We start from the raw sequence: 16,449 nt of genomic DNA, 5'->3' as shown, positions 1-16,449 counted from the left end.
ATTCAAGACATCGATTTCCTAACTCCATTAAATCAGAAAAACAAAATATACTTGACTCTGCCCACAGAATGAGCAGTGGTAAAGACTCAAGCTCTTGTTGCATTTCATGGGCAGTGACCCAAGGGGTGGGAGAACTTGGCTTTGTAAAACGCACCAGAGAAAAGTTGGATGCCTTTAACCACCACAGAACCTGGCACATCGAAAAGTTATTTCAAGTGGTAAATGGAGAGCACAGACTCCTAAACCAAATCTTGGGAGGGGGCAGTTTTATGAACAAATACCTACAATGTAACACAGGAGAGACCCACACTTGTCCAATTTCACTCAGCCATAATCCACAATAATACTGTAAGCTTTTACCTCATACTCTTCCATCATCTTGCGTATACCACTTCCCTTCTGGCCAATGATGTAACGATGCAGATCATAGGGTACATCCACTTCAGTGGAGACAGGAACCAGTGCCTATAATAAATGAAAAAGCAAGTGGGGGAGGACATTTTAGCCTGGTGTTCTCCGCCAGAACTTACTATTGGTTATAAAGAAGGTTACAAAGAAATGCTGGCACCACATGCATAAAATTATCAAGACACTTACCCTTCCAAACATACAACACCTGGTTCTACAAGTGGTTTCACATCCTTTCAAATTTTACTTCAAGCCAAAACAAATTTGGAGCAAAGTAATTGGGCAGCACAGTAGTGGAGTCTCAGCTCCTGCAAACTGGGTCTGAACCAGACCACCAGTGCCGTCTGTGCGGAGTTTGCACATTCTCCCCAATAGATTTCCTTCCACATCCCAAAGTAGTGCGGGTTGGGAGATTAATTGGCCACTGCAAGTTATCCCTAAAGTATAGGCGAGTGGTAGAATCAGAAGGAAGTTGACGAGAATGTGGTGAGAAGTAGGATTAATGTACAATAGGGGAAATGGGTGCTTTGTGGTCAGTACTATTTCAGTGGGCTGAAGACCACCCCCCCCCCCCCCCCGTGCTGCTTGGCTTGTGAAATTTGTGGATCATTGTGGCAATGGGTCCTTCAACCACCGATCACCATTTCTTACCCACACCAGCATACCCAGAATTGATGCATTCTCTTTGTACTACATTCTTCAATTTGAAGTTTGCCCCTCTTTCACAAGCTCTTTCCTTCCCACCGTACCAGCAAAGCATCTCTCGCTGCCTCACACCGTTCCTTCCGCCCAGAGATGATAATGATGTCATTTTTCCGGGGCACAGAGGGATCAACCTCCTTCACTTCACCATTGGTCTCTCCATTCTCATGGACTTGTTGCTCGGCTGCTGTGTATATAAATGATAAGAATGCATGTCAGAATGCAGTTTGTTCCATCCTCCCAGGGCAGTTCACAAGTGTCAGAGAAGTGTTTAAACCGAGTCCCTTGGACAGGGGACCAATACAAGTTTTAGTCTTAAGAAGAAATTTAAGGAGAGAAGGCTTGACGGACAGCATAACTGGGAAGGAGCTGCAGATGTCAGATGAGAGGAGCAGGAGTAAGAGGGTGAACCAGGGCAATGCCTCCAGTGTCTTCAATGTCAGCTGCAGGTGGTGTCCCCAGGACACCAATATGGCTTGGAGAGGGATTCAGCTCACGGGAACTACTCCAGTACATCGAGCGAGCAGGCTGACTAGACTTTAGACATGGCGCCAAAGCAGGGTGGCACCTGCATGTGTAATATATGCAAAAAGAATTCACTGTGCAGTTGGATATGACAAATAAAGCACAATTGAGGTGATGCTTCCTGTGCTCCCTTAAACTGACTAGATTCACTGGAAAAATTATAACACTATGGATTAACTTTTTAGATATTAGAAAGTGCAGTCATGAAACTGGAAACTAGAGCAACACACAATCTGCTCAGGAAACTCAGCAGGTTAAACAGTATCTGTAGAGGGCAATAATTATTCAACATTTTGGGTTGGGACCCTACATCTAGACTGAAAGAGTAAAGTGGAAATGGCAAGTATAAAGAGTTGTGGTGGAAGGAGAGACAGTGAGGGACAGGGTAAGAGCTGGCAAGCAATAGATGGACCCTGGTGAGGGGTTGATTGTCAGGCAGACACAGGTGGGTGTGGGGAGAAGGGAGGAGAGGCATGAAGCCAAATAGGGGTGGTAAGGTGGGTGGATGAAATAAAAATGGGGGAGACGTAATCCAGAGGGAAGAGTGATGGACAGATGGAGCTTGGGTGGGAGGAGGAAAGAAACTAGGTGATAGAGGGTGGGGCTGCAAGAGGACATGGGTAGATCAAAAGCAGAGAGAGAATGGGGCAGGGGGGCAGCTCATGCTGTTCAGCCCATGGGTTTCTTCAGTAGATTGCCACTTCAAAGTGTATTGGTATATTCACAGAGTCATAGAGTGATAGTGTGTAGAAACGGGTTCTTCGCCCAACTTGCCCACACTGGTCAACAATGTCGCAGCTACACCAGTCTCACTTGCCTGCACTTAGTCCATATCCCTCCAAACCTGTCCTATCCATGTGCCTATCTAACTGTTTCTTACATGGGATAGTCCAAGCCTCAACTTCCTCCTCTGGCAGCTTGTTGCAGACACCCACCACTCTTTGTGTAAAAACGTTACCCCTCTGATTCCTATTAAATCTTTTCCCCATCACCATTAATTACAATAACATACAAAATCTAACAGCATCAAAATTCCAGATGGTCTAAAGTTTTACAGTGCTTTGTTTGCCAAGATTAAATGTGGCTATTAATTATTACTGCTCAGAGGAGCAGTAGTACCTTGAGGTTCCTCGCGTTCAGGGAATTTAATCTGCACATTGTGGTCCTTCGTAATCTGCTGCACCTTCAAGCCTTTGGCACCCATCACTATTCGGTGAAACTTCTGCGTAATTATACACTCTATGGTTACCTGAGCATCCTGCATTAAAAGAGTACAAAGTTAACTTGTGCGCAACACACTTTCTATTTGCAAGGATACAGTGACTTACTACAAAGAAAGTGGGTTAGAAGGGGATAATCTTTTGAGGGTAGTGATCTCTGGAACACCCCCCCACCCCCCCATCCCACCACAGAAGAGTTGAGGCCAGCACATAGTGCTCTCTATAATGTTTGGGACAAAGACCCATCATTTATTTATTTGCCTCTGTACTCCACAATTTGAAGTTTGTAATAGAAAAAAAATCACATGTGATTAAAGTGCACATTGTCAGATTTTAATAAAGGCCATTTTTATACATTTTGGTTTCACCATGTAGTAATTACAGCTGTGTTTATACATAGTCCCCCCCATTTCAGTGCACCATAATGTTTGGGACACATGGCTTCACAGGCGTTTGTAATTGCTCAGGTGTGTTCAATTGCCTTCCTTAACGCAGGTATAAGAGAGCTCTCAGCACCTAGTCTTTCTATCACCTTTGGAATCTTTTATTGCTGTTTATCAACACGAGGACCAAAGTTGTGCCAATGAAAGTCAAAGAAGCCATTATGAGACTAAGAAACAAGAATACAACTGTTAGAGACATCAGCCAAACCTTAGGCTTACCAACAACTGTTTGGAACATCATTGAGAAGAGAGGTCTGGTGAGTTTACTAAAGCCACATAGTTTTCACTTAAAGCAAAATGAGGAAATTGAATCATGAGAGAATTCGTCTAACCTTCGCCGTAGTCTCGACCTAGTCCAAGCAATGGACCAGTGTCAAGTTACCACACAGAAGTCAAAGTTGTTAGATCGGCCTGACCACAACACTTTGCAACCAGACCAAGCAAACAAGTGCCACTCTATTCATTCATCTAAGATGGACTCAATCTACTTCTACTTGAATTATACAACTTGATCCAACATCTATCTTATTGGATTAAACAAAAAATGAGGACAGAAACAAGTTGGATAGCATTTTGTTGCAGAAGGAACCAAGCTGTAATAGAAAGCAGTCAGTAATGCAGAAACAGGATAAGGATGTTTCCACAAATGAGCACTAGCAAGGAATGGCCATAGAATAATTTGAATCTTTAAGTCTTAATATGAAATAACTGCCAAGCCCAGAGATTCCTGATACAAGAATAATGCTGCAATTCCTCTTACCAGATCCTCAACGATCTCCTGCATGCGTTTTTTGGCAGCCTCCACACAATCCTTGGCGCCCTTCAGTGTTACTTTGTCACTTTGTGTTCCAGTGCGAGGGAAGCTGACCATCACGCCACCATATTCATCAGCAATGTCACGCAACACCTGGCCCCGGCGGATCACAAAGTACCGGTGGTGCTTGGGGTCAACTATCATTGCATCCTCGATAACTTCATCCTGCAAATGGAAGCAAAGGCTGAGCATGGCAGGGCACCTTCTCCTCTCATGACTCATATACATACCAAACTGTGCAACAATCAGAGACAATGATCCTCTTGCACAGTAACTTGGCAGGGGTTGTTAACTATTACCTTTTCCCTAGCAGGCTCATCTGCAATAATAGATTAAACCTTCCACCTTGTAGATTGTTGAGCCAAGTGCTCAATAGGCCCAGATTTAAGTGACAGCCTGGTTCAGCATCCCCAAGCTGATACAAAGAATCAGGATCTTGCCTTCCAAGCACATAAAGAAAAGATGGAGGAAGAATGGGCCCGAGCAGAGATGACCCAAGCATGAATAACTTAGCATTGTCAATCAAATGAAATCTGGGAGCAACTATCACTTTCATCCTACAGATCATCTACTAGTTCAAACACTAATTGCATGCAAGATGAAGAATTTGGTTCCTAACTCACGTTGGAACATGTGTCAGTGGTAAACACTTGCAGATGTTAGTCCAAGGCAACTTACCAGGTTTTTAATGAGGATTTCCAGTTCCTTCTGAGCCTCTCCAACAGCTTCCTCCGTACCAACAATAGTGATCAGCTCTTGTTCTTTGTCATCTGCCATTGGGAAAATGATCCGAGCTCCCGTGTTATCCCGCACCTTACGGATGTTGGCTCCACCTCGCCCAATCAAAAACTTGTGGTACTCTGGCTTGGCACGCAGTTCACAGGTATGGTTCTTGATTTGCTGCACAAAAAGATGTTTAGAGAATGGTTTTGGTTTTGCTGAACGGCAAAATAGAGTCAACCAGAAACTCGTTTAGCTGTAGAATATAAAGTGATTACTTCAAAGTAAGTGCGTGGAATTGAGCTCAGTTTTGCCACGGACAGTTTGCTCTATCTACCTGTGCTTTTCCTTCGGCAATCCTCGAATTGTACTGCAAGATTCCCCGTCCCTCATCACTTCCTCGGTTTCCAACCCCATTAGTCTTCCTAAAATGCATTATTTCAGGATTAAATTGCTTCTGACCATTTCATCAACTGATCAAAATAGTTCTTGAGCCAGAGACTACTCTGCTCCTCATCAACACCAATCTGATCTGCAGATTTACCAATCACATCACATTCATGTACTTTCAGATCAAGATATCACGTGATTATACCAATAACTGTGCCTAGTGGCATACTGGTAGTGCTGCTGCCTTACAGCACCAGAGACCAAGGTTCAATCCTGACTACAGGTGCTGCCTTTACAGAGTTTGCACATTCTCCATGACCACGTGGGTTTTCGCCAGGTGCTCCGGTTGCCTCGTTAATTGGCTTCTGTACATTGCCGAGTGTGTAGGATGCAAAACTGGGGTAACATAGAACCAGTGTACACGTGATAGTTGGTTAGCGTAGACTTAGTGAGCCGAAGGGCCCTTTTCTACACCGTATCTCCAAACAAAACTAAATCTCTTCCTTCTAGTCAGTTTGCAAAAACATGCTTGAATATTCAAAGAACCACACAAAAAATTCCCACCACCAATTGGCAGCAAATTACCTTTTCCTCAGCAAGGTGGAGCAGCTGCTTCTTGGCCTTGTCAACCTCCTCTGTAGATCCTCTGATGGTGACGGTCTCACTGCCTGAGCCTTCAGTGGGAAAGTGGATGTGTACACCTCCACACTCCTCCATGATGGAGCGGACAAAACGCCCCTTAGCGCCAATCAGGGAATTGTGGAGTTTAGCCGGAATACAAACTTCCACTTCCGTGATGTTTGCCTATGAAGCAGAAATAACTTGTTAAACCTCCAGGGGGGTAAAAGGAAAAGTTCTAGGTTACACTCAGAGTTGCTACCCAGTCTCCCCTGGAATACATGGCTGTTTCTGCCCTCGTAGAATAACTGGTCTTTCAAAGTAACAGCTTCTACAGCTGGACCAGGGCAGAGTTTGGTGGTTGGAGGGCAATGGAAATATCTTGACAGCTAATTAGTTCTGTTCGCACCAACACAGAAACTGTGCAACTCCATTATTAACAAAGTCTCATAACCATGGATGGCAGTGTTGCCTTACAGCTCCAGTGACTTGGGTTGTCCAATCTTCTGGCACTGTGTGGAGTTGGCACATTCGGTGCCAATGAGTCTCCTCCAGATGCTCTGGTTTCCTTCCATGTGCCTAACTAGTGTGGGTTGGTAGGCAAATTAGCTATAGTAAATTGCCAAAAATGTGGGCATGTTTTGACTGACTTGTTATATCACAGCCTGGTTCAATAATTTTAACATTCAAGAACAAAGGAGGCTGCAGAAAGTGGTGGACATTGCCCAGCCCATCATGGGTACTGACACCCCTCCACCACCAGAGGGATATACATGAAGCGTTGCCTTAAGTAGGCAGCTAATATCAGCGACTTACACCACCGGCCACATTCTCCTTTCACTACTTCTATCAAACTGGTGGAACTGGAGGCCAAGAACCTCGAGGTTCAAGAACAGCTTGCTCCATCGACTATCAGGCACTTGAACCTCCTTGCAGAATCAAACCTCAACACCTAGCTACTGTGGATGTTGCAATACCACGGTTGCACTCCATACTTCAGCTTGCACTGCTGTGGTCCAGTTTCCTAATATAACTGGTAATTTGTTGTACATTTGGCTTTGCTTGATTAATGCGCCTCTAAAGTTGCAGCGAGCAAGACGTTTCATGTTCTGGTCTCAGTGCATATAAAATACTCGACCCTTGAAATATTGTTGCAAAATCAAGAGGACATTCATGGGAAGTAAAGAGTACAATAAATGCTCAATGTATCTGCAAACTCTGAGCCGAAGGGCCAGTTTCTATGCGGTCTTTCTTCCATGAAAGGGAAAAAAGTTCCAATTAATGTTTTCCCCCAGAAATTTATCATTTTAACTCCATCTGCTCTAACATACCAAAATAAAGTAACAATTATTCAATGGAAAAATAAGTAATGAGCATGAAAATTTGAACTTTCTGCTACAATCAACCAAATATAGTGACAGTAAAATTAGACACCTTTCATTATTTTACATTTTGAGGATGGCAATTTAACATTTCACATTTAACAACTTCCTCTCACCCGAGTGAACATGCATCTTCATTTAGCTCTGAAGATGGCCAAGGGTTATAAACAACAAAAAATTACTCGAGTCTTGTAACATGGCTTCAGCAGTATGGTGCAGATAACAGGCTCAATAAAGATGGTCCATGGTGGGTCTATGTAAAACATGGGAATCTCCTTCATAGTGTGTTAACTCTCCTCTCAGCCTTAAACTACAGGGTAATTGGAAGTATCCCATACCAGCTCCTTCTGGATGGCCAGGATCCTAGAACGAGCCGCCTCACAGTTGGATTTCTTTCCTGTGATAACGATCAATTCAGAGTTGCTGTTCTCCGCAGGCAGATCAATCTTTGTATTAGTTTCTTCACGAATCTGGAGTTAATTGAAGAAAAGGAAAAATCCCAATAAAAGCCTTGAAATACATTGTAGTGCGCTCATTTTATCCACTTGGTGAAACTAAGGCCGGGAGCCACTGTCATGGAAGGGATGTCACAAATTATGACTTGTCAACAGTAACTTTCTTCTGCTCCACTAACTACACCAAGCACTTTCTTAAAGAAAGGCTTTAAAAAAAATGCAGGCCTATTTATTTGAAACCATATGTGCATGTGTCAAAAAAGGTTAATGTTAATATTTTCTCCCATTTTTAAAATTTACTCGTTACTGAGGCATTGCTAGGCAGACAGAAACAAATGCTAGTGTTAGTTCACTTATCCTGTCAGGGTTTTGCAGGCTCAATGCTCGGTTAATTTCATAAGAATACCGAAGACACGGATCACCTATGCCTGGTAAACCAAGTTTGGAACAAGATTTGTACACATAGAAAAATAGAAGATTGAATACTTATCAAAATTCTAGTGTAAATGTTGTGTTTATATTATACATCATGCAGAATTAGTCAAATAATATTGGTCCCCAGTGCTGGAGTAACTCAGTGGGTCAGGCAGCAGCTCTGGAGAACATGGATAAGTGATGTTTTAGGTCACCAATCCATGTTCTCCAGAAATGCTGCCTGACTCATCGAGTTATTCCATCACTTTGTATTTTTTGTAAACCAGCATCTTGTTCCTTGTTTCGACCTACTTAAATAATGTGGCTTCTTCAGATTTGAAAATCAATTCCAATTCATGTTACAAGAAACTAGCAGGGTGGACTTGAATTACCAAGATCACAATCTAAGTCCTCCTACAAAAGGAAATAAAATTCAAATGATTTTTATACAACTTCTTAAGTTTAATACCAACTCATTCTTTCTCTGAAGCAACCCACTATAAAATTTCCAAGGGAAATAAAACAAAAAGATTCCATCAAACGGCAAAACAAATTTCTAGTTTCATGTTCTTGATATGTCCTCTCAATCCATAGCGGTTCAAGGAGCTATGTGGTTGTGAAAGTACTATGAAAAAGGTTGTGCAGTTTAGGCTCCAGGTAATAACTGTAAGTATTTCTGCCATGTGTGATTGTTCATCAATCAGGCTTCATGAGCACTGCATCAATTGCATTGTTCCAGTGAAATACTTTATCAAACTTCTACAGCTGTATTGTGAAGAGAATACCAACTGACTGAATCATGGCCTGGTTCAAAAATTAAAAAATGTTTAACAAAGGAAGCTGCAGTACATAAGACACCGCCTGGTCCACCACAGGTACTGATCACTGGCCAAAGGGATCTACAAGAATTGCTGCCTCAAGCCAGCAGCTAATTTCAAAGATCTACACCCACTTTGGCTGCACTCTCGCTTCTACTATCAGCAAGGTGGTACAGGACCCAGAGAATTGTTACCTCCAAGTTTAAGAACACCTTCCTCCCATCAGCCATCTGGTTCTTGAAACACATTCTACAACCCTACCTCAGCACAGAGCATGTTGTACTACTATTGTTGCTCTGTGCAGTTTGGTTTTTGCATTTATGGTGTGGTTTACCATATGTTATGGTGAGAATAACAGAATTTGTGATTTTGTCTCTAACGTGCTCATAAAGCTGCAGCAAGTAATGTTCCTGTTCACATCCACTACATATAACAAAGACACTCTTGACATCAAACGGGGTTGGAACAATGGAGGATCTTAAATACAAATTCAATGCCTGCAGTTGGATGGTGGGCAATTTTTGTATACAATGCTTCCTTTGGTAGTCTACAATTCTCTCCATGTCTCAAATAGGTTTAAACAAATAGGTGTGAATGTGAAATATTAGAAGTAAACTAGAACAATCCCAATCCTCACTATCAGCAATATTATATTTAATTTATTTGCAATATTTAAATCAGATAATCTTGCAACAGAATGAAGGGGACAACTCAAGTTTACTCATGCATGCCAATTTCAGTCAAGAGGGTGTTCACTGATTTGAGAGCAATAAATTAAAAGTACAAACCTTCTTGATATTTGCTCCTCCTTTTCCAATTATATTCTTGTGAAACTGCTTGAAGATTGGCACCGAGACAGAATAGCTATTTTCCACCTAAATTTAATGGGGAACACAAAATCAATAGCAATGTTATGAAAAAGTACAAAATCATTCCCAACCCGAGTTTCGACTAACTATCATAATCTCAGCATTTTCCCTCCTCTGAAGCAAAAATAACTGAACCTTAGAAGCCACTCCATTCAAACATATGCAGACAAGTTATACCCATATTGTTAAAAGCTGCAGTTGCAAGACTAATTGTTCAGAGTATGGACTTTTGCTACAGAATTTGTAGATTTAGACGCGCTTTGTGATTGTACTGACGATAAATTCACTGTAGTTTTTCCAAACAATAAACAATGCAAAAACCATCATAGTGCTCGTCTCTCAACCAAACTCACCAACTTTTATCCCATCCCACTAGTTACCATTCAGAATGTTTATTTCAAAATCTGACATTGTGCCAGCCAGGCATAGCACGTTGCATCACAAAAATAGCTGCAAAACCAGCATCTGCACTTCCTTCCTACACATTCTCCAGAGATGCTGTATGACCCCCGAGTTACTCCAGCTTTTTGTGTCTATCTTCAGTTTAAACCAGCATCTGCAGTTCCTTCCTACACACTGTACCTCCTAACTGTTTTGCTAACTGTTTTAAAAAAGAAAAGTGGGCAAAAACTGCTCACTTACAAGTTCAGCCACAATTTTAGTCAGGAACTTGGCACATTTCTCCACTTCATTTTTGGGACCACGCAGTTGCACAATGTCACTCTTTTGAGTTGGATCAGGGAAATTAATTATGACCTAAAACAGAGAAACAAATAACATAACAGAAATTCTAATACAAAAAAACAAAATGGAAGATGGAGGGAAAAATATAAACATTTGCAGCGAGGATTACCTCTGGGAACTTGTCACGAATCTCTTTGACCGTCTCGCCCTTTTGGCCAATGATGGTACGATGGAAACGATGCTCAATAATCAAATCCTTGGTACGTTCATTTTCCTATGGATTGCAGAAATGTTTTTAAAATCAGGAGATAGGAAGTCATTATTTGTTGCTTTCAACTGTACACCACAAGTGCTGTAATACTTGGTTACATTGCACTTTATTATTTTGTATTATTTTCAGATTGCTGCTTTACATTCGTTGCTGTATTTATTATTTACTGGCAGAGCTTAAAGCAAACTAGGAATTACATTGCATTCTGGTGTATATACAAACTAATCAGAATATAAATCTAAAGTTGCTGTCTCAGCACCAGAAACCAGAGTTCAATCCTGACCTTGGATGTTGTCTATGTGGAGTTTCCACATGGTTTCCTTTGGGTGCTCTGGTTTCCTCCCATATTCCAAAGACAGACAATTTTGTAGGTTAATTGGCCTCTAAATTGCCCCTACTGTGTAGAATATAGATGAGAAAGTGGGACAACATTGAACAAGTGTGAAGAGGGGATTTACGGTCAGCCTGGAATTACTTGGTCAAATGGCCTGCTTCCATTCTGCTTCTGTCAATCAATAAACAATTGACACTTGGCAGATCTAGATTTGATGTCCAAGCTGCGTTAAGAGTAGCAAGAAATATAGATGCCCCGTCCTCAATCCCACGTCAGAAAAGGGCTGGTTTAAAAATTATTTGCCCCAAATTCTATGCGCACTAAATAGAAGCACGATATAGCAGAACAACATTTGGGTTGCCAAACTGACCAAAATAGTAACAATTTTCAAGTTACCTTTTGTGGAACTAAGAAACACATTGAGGTTTCACAAGAAAAACCCCCAATATTAACCATCCCCAAAGGAATTCTTGATTCTGAACACAAGCACCCTTTCAAGTTGTCTTACACATTTACATACACCCATACTCAGCCAAGGCTAAATTACAAGTAAAAATATGTTTTCCCTGTGGGAAAATGTAGAGGGTCTCAGAATTTGATCTAGACTGCATTAAATTTAGCAGTTCTCAGCTAAGTTAAAGGAAAAAGCAAGCCAAGTTGCCTCATCAACTCTAACAAAAAAAGCAAACGCTCCCAGTTACAATACCAGCTCGTCAACAAGAATTGGACAATGTTGGGTTTGAGTTTAGATACAAGACATTCCATGGCAAGCAATTTGCCATTAAACCAATCACTTTATACAAGGAAATTTGCACCTTAAAAGCTTTCTCAAAATTAGACATCAAGAGGAGTTGCTATTAACCACAGGTAAGATAGTCAGAGCCATACAATATGGAAAAGGCTCTTTGGCTTAACTCTTACACGCTGACCAAAATGTCCTATTTGCCTGCATTTGGTGGATATACCTCTAAACTTTTCCTATCCATGTATCTGTCTAAGTGCCTTTCAAATGCAAACTTCAGTAGCACAATTAGAAACGGCGTAGCATTTCGATTAGAACTTGCAGTAACCAATTTGCTATTTTCCATTTTACACGACTCACCATTCTGGATGCAAGCTCCAACAGTTCCTTCTTGGCATCTTGAACTCCTTGAGGGTCACCTTCAATACGGATCAAGTTGCTCTTCTCGTTATCAGGGGGGATTCGCACCAAGACTTTGTACTGATCCTTGATGCGATTGACTTAGAAAAGCCCAAAAGAAACAATCTACATTACGAAGCATCGATCCAAGTACAAGATAATTTTTGCAATCAGTTATTCAAATAATGAAATATCTCAACGTTGTAATGTGAGGAGCTGAAGAGGTAACAACTTGGTGTTAGATTGAAATTCACCTCGTTTAAATCAGGACTAGTTTATGCTTGTGAAAGGAAAACCCCACTAAGATCTGCAACCAGATACCAACATTCAAATACTAAATAAACTGGAAAAGAGTTGATATTTACCCAGCCTGCCATGTCAAGTCAGTATATTTTCTCTTCTGTGCTACACTCAGTTTTAATGCGATTTGCCCATGCTGATTTATCCTCTGCACCAAGCTTCAAGTTCCATAACTGCACCCCCAATTCTTTTCAGGCTACTCATTTTCCCCAACACATTTCTGGACCATCATTTGCTGCCAGAAATGAGTGATCCGTCTAGATTTCCCCCTCCAACTATTCTCTCAAACATCAAATTATTAAAAAATAAATGCTCCTCAGATGTGGAGGAATACAGCGACACACTTTTAGCAAAACAAAACTACACTATGCGGCAATAAAAGTTAATAATCTGTGATATACATTAGCTACTTGTGTCCAGGTATACACTTATTTAATTTAATTTTAACAAGAACTGTTTATTTTTGTACACATAACCGAACACTTACTGTTTGTTCCATTCTTCCCAATAAGGTGGCGATGAAATTTGGGATCAACTGTCAATTCAGTAAAGTCCATCCGATTAACCTGCAAATACAATATTAACACAAATTATCTGTCAAGCAACGCAACCAAGATCTACAACCATATTTACAGACTTATTGTTCACACTCTGCTAAACCTTGTCAAATCCATTAAGGAAGTCATTGATTAAGAAAGACACTGATGGCAACAATTGCTCATTTAAGGTGTTGGCAAATAGAAGCATGAAGCCATAGGAAGGAATATAGGTGAAAGTGGACAGGATGAAGAGTGGGTGAGCATTGAGGTGGGGCACAAGAAAGAGGGGGAGGGGTTGTTTATAGGCTAGTTACCCAAACTTGGACAATTCAAATAGTGCATACGATTGGGTTGTAAGCTGCTCAAACAGAATACAAGGTGCGTTTCCTCCGATTTGCACGTGCCCCCCCCCCCCCCCAAAAAAGGAGGCACGGGACAGAAAGTCAGTATGGGAATGGGAAAGGGTTAAAATGGTTAGCATCTGGGAGATCCAGCAGGCCTTGGTGGACCAAAGGCATGCATTCGGTGAAACAGAGGGCAAAGTCCATTCTTGGTTTCACTGATGTTGCCCCACCTAAATGTGCACACATTTCTCCCTTTCCCCCAACCTGTCCCCTTCCACTTGTAATCCTTCCTCGGTCTCCACATTTTGCATCTTATCACCCCCCTAGACTTTTCATCTCTGGCCTTTGTCCAAACCCCACATCTGCCAAACCCCACATCCCCCTCACCTGATCAACCTAATCAGTCCAACCCCACCTCTTCCACCTTTCTCTCCCCCACTACAAATCAGTCTAATCAGTCCCAACCAAAAACATCTATCCATGTTCTCCAGAGGTGCTGCAAGACCCATTGAGTGACTCCGGCAATATGTTTCTCCCCAACTAGCCTCTTCTTCCTTCCATCCCCCCACATCAAATTTTACTGGAGCTGTTTAAGGGTACACTTGCCGGAAAAAAATATGGATGTCTAAGGCAGCCAATCTTCAGGTCCTTTGTCACATATTGAGCCAGGTAATGGAATCCCATGAATGCTGATAAACAAGTAGCATTTGGCAACACCAAATGACACCTTCCACTGCTAATATACATAGGAACAGGTAGGTATTGGTAACCGGTCAAAATGAGATTTACCCAGTTTGTGGTTAGGTCACAACCGTGCAATCCCACACTGTTTGAAAAATCCCAATACCATAACCAAAAGCTTAGCTGCTAACACAAGTGGTTTCTGTGCTGAAGGCTACATTGTGGTCAGGAGTATTTTTTGCTTTCAGACACTTGATATAGAATGGAATGAATTGAACAATTTGAAGACCAATTTATGGCAAGACCTCAGCAAGCATCCAGGATAGATCAGCCATTAAGCACTCTATTATAGATGAGGCTCTCACTAGGATCTTCTCGATATCCTGCAGCTCCACTCTTGCTTCCCCCTCCCCCCATTCTTAACAAGCAGTCCGCCTTCTCCTCACCTTCCACCCCAACAGCCGTTACATACAGCATACAATCCTCCAACATTTGCGCCACCTCCAATGAGATCCCACCCCTTTCTGCAGAGACCATTCCCTCCGCAACTCGTCCCTTCCCACCCAAACACCCCCTCCCCAGGTACTTTCCCCTGCAACCGCAGGAGATACAACACCTGTCCCTTTACCTCCCCCCTCGACTCCATCCAAGGACCCAAACAGTCTTTCTAGGTGAGGCAGAAGTTCACTTGCACCTCCTCCAACCTCATCTACTGTATCCGCAGTTCCAGATGTCAACTTCTCTACATCAGCGAGACCAGGTGCAGGCTCGGCGATCGTTTCACTGAACACCCCCACTCAGTCCGTCTTAACCAACCTGATCTCCTGGTTGCTCAGCACTTCAACCCCCCTCCCATTCGTAATCCAACGTTTAAGCCCCGGGCCTTGCTGATTGTCAGAGTGAGGCCCAGTGCAAATTAGAGGAACAACACCTCAGATTTCGCTTGGATAGTTTGCACCCCAGCGGTATGAACATGAACTTCTCTAACTTCAAATAGTCCTTGCTTTCTCTTTCTATCCCCTCCCCAGTTCTCCCACCAGTCTTACTGTCTCTGACTACTTCTATCTCTATCCCGCCCATTCCCTGACATCAGTCAGAAGAAGAGTCTCAACCTGAAACGTCACCCATTCCTTCTCTCCAGAGATGCTGCCTGTGCCACTGAGTTACTCCCACATTTTGTGTCCACCTTAGATTTAAACCTGCATCTAGTTCTTTCTTGCACACCCATCCGTTAAGCACTGCAGTTTGATCAAGATTCCCAATGTTTCAGCCCAGCTTGGCCAAACTCAAAGTATCAGTGCAATCAGTCCCAACAATTATTTATGAGCTCACCATTATTGCTATTCAAACCCGGCTGCATTGCCTCCCTATGATTTGTTCACTTGGCTGTGTGATTCGATGTTACTTCAGAATCTACCTTTAATTACTGGTTCAGTTAATGTATTTGCAACGTTACCAGTAATTTATAAATCTTTTGATCTCATTGGTCACAATGCACTGCCCACTTTTCCTTAATTATTGCTCTGAAATGCAGCCTCCCAAAATGGATGGCGATTAATTTACAAATGCCCTCTTAAATATGCACAAAAAGTTTCAGGAGCCAATATTGCTAAAAAAGTTAGTTAAATTCAAGGTTGTTTTTTATCCAATACTCACCAGGTCCTGTACAACAATTTCAATTTGCTCTTGGACTTGTTTCACCTCCTTGGTTGGGCCTTCCAAACAAATCTTATCTTCACCATCAGTGAATTCAATATACACCTGCAGCATGATTGAAAATGTAACCACAGAAGAAAGTAAAGATCCAGTATAAACAACCCATTTGAAAAAGGTTCATATGAACGAGATGCAGTAAATAAGTGCATAGAAAATACAACACGTCTCCAAATAGATCAGAAACCATTATACGCACTTCAGTGCAAAGCATTTACAGTACAACTCACTTTGATTACAAGGATACAAAATTGTCACAGGACAAATCATTGCAAAGACAAAAATCTTAACAGCAGTCTGGAACAAAAAAATGTCCATTTGGCTCAACAGGATATAAAGACTTGTATCGATACAAAGACTTGGCTCAACAGGATACAAAGACAAGATCTGTTTACACATCCAAAGCCCAATAAACAAATGAAAATGAGTATTACCCCCACATTGAACTTTAAGTTACTGGAGCAGCAGAAAATTTAATACCTTTGGCATTTGCTGTGTGATGCGACTCAGATTCTGACCCTTCTTTCCAATTATGAAGCGATGTAGCCAAGATGGGGCAGAAACACTTGCTACTGTAAAACTATTTGCCTTCAGGGCAAGAAGAATTAGAAAGTACCAGTCAGTAGAATCATCTCATAAGGACACACAGATGCAGAGAGTTACT

The 16,449-nt window shown here is 41.9% G+C and overlaps 1 protein-coding gene across 6 annotated transcripts in view; it reads right to left on the bottom strand.

The window, feature by feature from the left end:
• hdlbpa (high density lipoprotein binding protein a) overlaps window positions 1-16,449 on the bottom strand; it is a 70,813-nt gene that overhangs the window by 12,141 nt on the left and 42,223 nt on the right. For 3 of the 6 annotated variants that reach the window (XM_078410617.1, XM_078410616.1, XM_078410615.1), the window contains exons 9-22: window positions 16,267-16,373; window positions 15,729-15,837; window positions 12,996-13,074; window positions 12,170-12,309; window positions 10,632-10,736; window positions 10,421-10,534; window positions 9,698-9,784; window positions 7,561-7,692; window positions 5,808-6,026; window positions 4,791-5,012; window positions 4,059-4,277; window positions 2,755-2,893; window positions 1,158-1,297; window positions 361-465 (exon numbers count right to left, since the gene is read on the bottom strand). In XM_078410617.1, the coding sequence (XP_078266743.1) occupies window positions 361-465; window positions 1,158-1,297; window positions 2,755-2,893; window positions 4,059-4,277; window positions 4,791-5,012; window positions 5,808-6,026; window positions 7,561-7,692; window positions 9,698-9,784; window positions 10,421-10,534; window positions 10,632-10,736; window positions 12,170-12,309; window positions 12,996-13,074; window positions 15,729-15,837; window positions 16,267-16,373 (1,917 nt within the window). Of the gene's footprint in view, window positions 1-360; window positions 466-1,157; window positions 1,298-2,754; window positions 2,894-4,058; window positions 4,278-4,790; window positions 5,013-5,807; window positions 6,027-7,560; window positions 7,693-9,697; window positions 9,785-10,420; window positions 10,535-10,631; window positions 10,737-12,169; window positions 12,310-12,995; window positions 13,075-15,728; window positions 15,838-16,265; window positions 16,374-16,449 lie in introns of all 6 variants that reach the window. The other 3 variants (XM_078410618.1, XM_078410620.1, XM_078410619.1) reach the window with 3 other exon arrangements.

This window comes from Rhinoraja longicauda, chromosome 13, assembly GCF_053455715.1.
Source record: "Rhinoraja longicauda isolate Sanriku21f chromosome 13, sRhiLon1.1, whole genome shotgun sequence".
Lineage (NCBI taxonomy): Eukaryota > Metazoa > Chordata > Chondrichthyes > Rajiformes > Arhynchobatidae > Rhinoraja > Rhinoraja longicauda.
The sequence above is the reverse complement of the archived record's forward strand: the minus strand, read 5'-3'. Positions and strand labels throughout refer to the sequence as shown.